The sequence below is a fragment of the Cicer arietinum genome, chromosome 5 (genome assembly GCF_000331145.2).
Source record: "Cicer arietinum cultivar CDC Frontier isolate Library 1 chromosome 5, Cicar.CDCFrontier_v2.0, whole genome shotgun sequence".
Taxonomy (NCBI): Eukaryota; Viridiplantae; Streptophyta; class Magnoliopsida; order Fabales; family Fabaceae; genus Cicer; species Cicer arietinum.
The window spans coordinates 67,691,618-67,697,815 of NC_021164.2; the positions used below are offsets into that span (position 1 = coordinate 67,691,618).

Below are 6,198 nucleotides of genomic sequence, written 5' to 3' on the forward strand. Positions count from 1 at the left end.
TTGAGCTGTATACAATAATAATAATAATAATAATAATAATAATAATAATAATAATAATAATAATAATAATAATAATAATAATAATAATAATAATAATATATATATATATATATATATATATATATATATCTAATGGAAAAGAATATCCACTGTGAAAATGACTGAAATGGCTTTTTTAGTGTCAAATGGGACCTGTGCATGTGCTGCTATTTCATTTGTACCAAGGTACCTATTTGGACAATACAAAAGGCAAAAAATCTACTATTACTCGAAAGAACCTTGTAATGGTGGATAAACTCTCACACCTAAAATGTATATAGTAAGCCTGCAAGTTGGTGGTTTCTAGTCCCATCTGTTTTCTTTTTCTCTATATGTAATCATTCTGCACAGAAAAATATGTACTCATAAATCTGTATATAATTGTATAATATAATGTACATTATTTTTCTGATTGTAGTATATATTATATTATACATACTGACTTGTTTTTCATTGACAGAATCATTATATATACAGTTATACACAATTTTCTTTTTCAAGCAGTTATTTAAGATTTATTATATGTTTCATAAATGATTTTTTAAATTTATTTATTTTGATATAAAAAAGGAATAACATGTACTTGCAGAAACTGCTTACATACATGTGAAGAAAATGACAGGAGAATTCTATTTGGATTTTCTTTTCTTGATCCCTTTAGGTGGCCAATGAAAGAAGTTGCTGAGAATTTCCTAAGCCATCATCATGATGGTTCATCTAACTTGGCATATAACAATCAAAGTATTGAGAAGGACTAAGCAGCATGTATTAAACAAATGACTAACTCATATATTTATCTATTTTTGGCTTGTTCATAAAAAAAAAAGGCTAACTCATATAAATAAGTAAAAAAGAGAGGTTCAACTTTTTCTGTTATATTTGCATGGTAAGGTTTCAAAATCAAGTTCTATCTGATAAAGCTGTTTCTTATCATTAAAGTCAGTCATGGGGTCTTCTAATACATGAACCTTGCTATGTGACCATTCCAACTATTACTAGTGATGTACATTCAACGTTGTGCCGACAATTAATTATATGTTTAGTTGATAATTAATGAATACAACAATGTGTTACAATTCATAAATTATCCACTAAACATAATTATTCACAGATTTGAATATCGTTAATTACGACTTTCAAATATTTAAACTATACATAAAAAATATGATTAATGAGTTACAACACTATATAACATCAATTAATCATCCAGTAAACACAATTAACCATGTATTTGCACTGTGTTAACTATTTAAATTGATATCAAAATTTGTTTTCTGATTTTATTGTCAAAGTTAAATAACTCTTTCATAATAGCCTATATGACCAATTTTACACAATCGTATTTTGTGGTGCATACCCTATGGTGAGATGTAGCTGTAGATATGAGTGGGTCAGGGGTTTTGATAGGTCTAAAAGAATTATAATCACTATTGATTATTGAATTATTATTATTATTATTATGTGACTTTTTAACTTTGGGGGATACTACTATATATTGGGAAATAATTGTTGGAGAACATGAAGGAGAACTTTAATGTGAAGAAAGCAGACAAACAGGAAAATTTGAAAGACAGAAAAGGATCTCTCAGTAGCACAGACCTTACAAAGATGTTGAGTGATTTTGGGATGAAAACAAGTTGGGTATCTGTTTAGGGATCATGTGGGTCATAGGGTTAGGATAAGCAGTGGATTTGGAAGGTAGGGACAATTGATTCCCTAACCACAACTACAATTAGAGAGACTAATTTTACATTGCCCAAAGGCAAAAATAAGTAATCTTGTAAATATTTCTTCTCCTATCTCCTCATAGAGCAAGTGTCATATCAGGGAGGACAGAGAGGGAATATTCAAAATGAAACATCTTCATTTTGGAAGGTATGTATAGTCAGAATAGTTTGTTATATCTTTTTTTGTCAAAATAATAAATTGTCACTTTTTTTAGAAAAAATAATTATCATTTAACCATCTACATATGTTATTATCATTTAACATGTGTCAAAAATACGTCATAAATTTCTTAATTTTTCTCTATCTCTTCAATGATTGAAGGAGAGAAGCCAAGTTGTTATTACAGAAGAACGAGAGAAATAGATAAATTGGACGTGAAACAAACAACATAACAAATATGAAGTATGGGTAATCAAAGATTAATTAATATAGTAGCTTGTAAGTTGTAGACTCGTAGGTAATAATTTTAAATTGGTGCTAATAATACAACAATGTCCCACCGTGCACGTGTTTTGTGTGTAATGTTGTGATGATGGGTCATACTCACAGAAACTTTTTTGTCTATAGTTTTTGGATTTTGGACTGACTAATTGTGGGTTTTAACAATTATGCAAAATCAGAAAACGAACATTCTGATTATTATGTTATCATAATTGAAGATTCAGGAACCATTTTTTGTTAGCTGCATTTTCTGGCTCAATAATAATAAATTTACCGCTTTATTTCGGTCTTAGGGAGTTTTCTCATTTTGCAATAAAAATAATTCTGATCCATTTTGAATTATGAATACCCAACAAATATTCTATTAAAAAAGACAAATATTCACACGAGTTGGCAATCATGGCAGAAGGGGTCCAGTCCAGGATCCTAAACCTATGCACGGCCCAAACATTTACTTCAATGAGAAGTACATGGGCTGTTTAAGATTTAACTTATTTGAACGGAACTAAATAATATTTGTATCTGCATTGGTATTTGTGTATCCGTATAAAAATATTTGTAAATATGTCCATAAATATTTTAAAGTTATTTCAATAAATTCTATTAGAGAAGATAGGTCATATATTATTGGTGTAAATCAATTTTACATTAATATTTAATAATTATGTTTGGTTTTATCTTTCTACTTTATCAATTTTACATTAATATTTAATAATTAAGTTTGATTTTATTTTTCTACTTTATGATTGGTAACTGTCATCTTAAAAACAATCAAATCAATAATTTTTATTTGTTGTCAGTGTAAAATAATTTATATTGATAGTGTATGGCAAAAAATATATAAATATTTCTAATATATTATTTGCATATAAATATGTCGAATTTAAAATTTTTATGTTTAAGATAAATTAAAAGAATTAATAAGGAGGTTTGTTTGAATAAATAAATAAATACATATAGTAATTTAAAATAGCATTATATTTGTTACATAGAACCAAAGTTAAATGGAATTCTCGCCTCCATTAATTATATTCAAAGTGAATAATTTAATCTTTTCGAACATTCAAAAGATATTTTAATTTTTCTATTATCTCATTTTTCAAACGTTGATTTATAGTACTGGTGAAAATGATGTGTTAGAATCTTTACAGAGTTAGATGAACTGAAAATATATCTAAATAGATAATATGTTGATAATTGAACAATGTATTAATTATACAATCCGAGAATGCTTCTTCGAGACTTCACTTATCTTCTCTTCACTTATCTTCTCGCTTCCCATTAATTTCTTCTAAACAAAATGATAGTTACATGTTGCTGACCAGACCATGGTTCTTGAAAGAAATAAGATATAATTTCTTATCTTCATTCAAATACATATACATGGTTTGTCTTTACTCTTTGAATTCATTGTCCTTTGTGGTTTCTTCTTAATAGATACAATTATCTGCCCACTCAATAAAATTTATCAAATAGCAAATAATAAATTGTTCACTTGAATATATAGGTTATTATCAAAATAATTAGAGGCTAGAATTTTATTTACTTTGATTCTAACAATCTTTCTTTTTTTATGAGAGCAAATATATGAATTTGATGAACATTTTTTCCTTTGTTTCGACATCATAACATTAAAGCACTTTTAAATATTCTTCCCCTAAATTTAAGGTAGAAAATTTTCCAAGCATTTATAGAATAAACCATAGTTGAAAAAAAAAATAACAGGGGAAGGTTTATAAATATAACTAGGGAAGGAGGGGGAGTATTTATTTAAACTATCATAATTTATTGTTCTAATTCTCTAATACCGTTATCTCTTGAACTTTAGTTGCAGGACTCCTTCGTTGTTTTTTTAGTATAAAGATTATTATTTCATTTTATATGAAATTAAAGGTACACTATAAGAAGGAGCATCATAAAAATGATGTAAGCTAGTATGTAATATTAATACTTGAATGTGGGAAAAAGCTCTGCTTTGTACTGGGAAGATTGTTGATATATTTGTCAAATGTAATAAGAGTTTCTCTTTAGAAACAAAAATCAATGTTGAACAATTGATAATTGAAAAAACTTATATATTGAAATCTTAAAATTTTGAAATAAGACGTAGATAATATTTAAATAATTTGTGTAGTTATTCTCTATCTCGTGATAATCTCTTGTACTATCCTTGTGATGCAACAAGTGTACAAAAAATTATACTATTAATATATAACAATTAATCTCATAAAATAATTGATTTCAATAATTTTTCAATAAAAATAATTGATTTTACATTGTTAAAATAAAATAAAAGAACAGTTATAATTGTAAAACATTTATTCTGACTTTAAAAAAAATGGTATCTTTTAGAGGGAGGGAGTAACATAATTGATTAATCGTAGAAGAACAGATCACCTATGCGATTGTGAATGCAATATCAGATCTCAATAACCCTTTTATGTATACAGCCGAAGTACAACTTTATTGTATGTATATTAAGCATAAATATTTTCTATAGCTAGCATTCTAATTTTTACTTCATCGTAGAATGCAGCACTAATCAATTCTCTCTCTCTCTCGTATACTTTCTGTTCTCCTCATTCAAATAATATAGGAAGAAGAATAATACAAATAAAAATGAAAAATATTTCACCTATATATATATATATATATCTGGAAAATCAGATCTAATTAATTAATAATAATTAAGGTCTTGAACTTGATGAGAAGACTTCCATAGTTGAAAGATCAAAGGAACCCCAAGAATTCCAACTGTCATTAATTAAATTAACAGTTGTAGAATTTGAATTAAAAGTATGAGATAATAATTGATCATCATGAGTACCATTCTCATTCAATATTGGCAATGGCATTGAGTACTCTAACTCATCCATTTGCATCATGGATGATGGTTGTTGCCATGTATAATTTGAAGATGAAACCATCATCATAGCATTAACATTAGCATTAGCATCAGAATGAGACCATAGAACATCTTGAACCACATCTTCATCAACACCTAGAAACCCTTCAAACTCATCAATTCCACTCAAACTCAATTCCCCATTTAAAGCCACTGAATCAGCATCAAAAGGATTTTGAGGATGAACCACTGCATCATTCTCTGTTTCAACGCTTTCCGGTGTTGACAAATTGTTAATATTGTTCGAAGACGGTGACCCGTTATTTATAGGCTCATTTTCATTCTCAAATTCCTCGCCATGATCACTGTTTGTTGGATTTTGGTTTAAGAATTTCGCGAACACGAGAGCCATGTCTATATCGCGCGACCCGTTATTTTGGCTCTGATGATGATGACCATCTGCATCATCCTCAGAGCCATTTGCAGAAAGACGATCGGTATGAGAATTCCTGATCGTCTTTCCGCGACGGGTTTTGCGGCAACCACCGCCAACGGGAACATTCCGAAGAGAGCCACCTTTTGTCCAATAACGCCTACAACCTTTGCAAAAATACCGTGGCTGTGACAGGCTGTAATTGTTGTAGTAACAGAATTTGGTGTTGGTTGAAGCGCAACGAGGACAATTGGGAGCTATTTCAATGTTTGGTTTCCACCTTGAATTTGATTTGTCCATTGAGGTTGAAAGTGGAATTGGAGAAGAAGAAGAAGAAGATAGCAAATGCAACATTTGCTCTAGCTCGATAGAACTAATATTGTTATGTCTTTGTGGGAACATTTATTTAGATTAAGAAAAGAGTGAAGAAGTATGAATAAGATGGTGATATAGGAATTAGTGAATTAAGGGGATCGAGAAAATTGAGAGAGAGTGTGAGATATATATTATAAGGTATGTGGGGTTTTGGTTGATTTGAGAGGTAGCATGTGGGAAATGGATTCTCTAATGTAATTGGGTGGTGTAGTTATAAATCTGAGCCGTCTGATTAAAATTAATAATAATAATGGTGTAATTTGAATGATTTGATATAAAATGAACGCGTGGGATTGATTAGTTGGTGAAATATTGAGTGCAAGGAGAGAGGAATATG

At 28.9% G+C, this 6,198-nt stretch overlaps 1 protein-coding gene across 1 annotated transcript; it reads right to left on the minus strand.

Moving 5' to 3' along the window:
- Positions 1-4,608: 4,608 nt before the first annotated feature.
- LOC101494912 (uncharacterized) lies at positions 4,609-6,054 on the minus strand. Its single transcript, XM_004502541.4, has one exon. The coding sequence runs from the start codon at positions 5,886-5,888 to the stop codon at positions 4,896-4,898; it is 993 nt and encodes a 330-aa protein (XP_004502598.1). The 5' UTR covers positions 5,889-6,054; the 3' UTR covers positions 4,609-4,895.
- Positions 6,055-6,198: the final 144 nt, after the last annotated feature.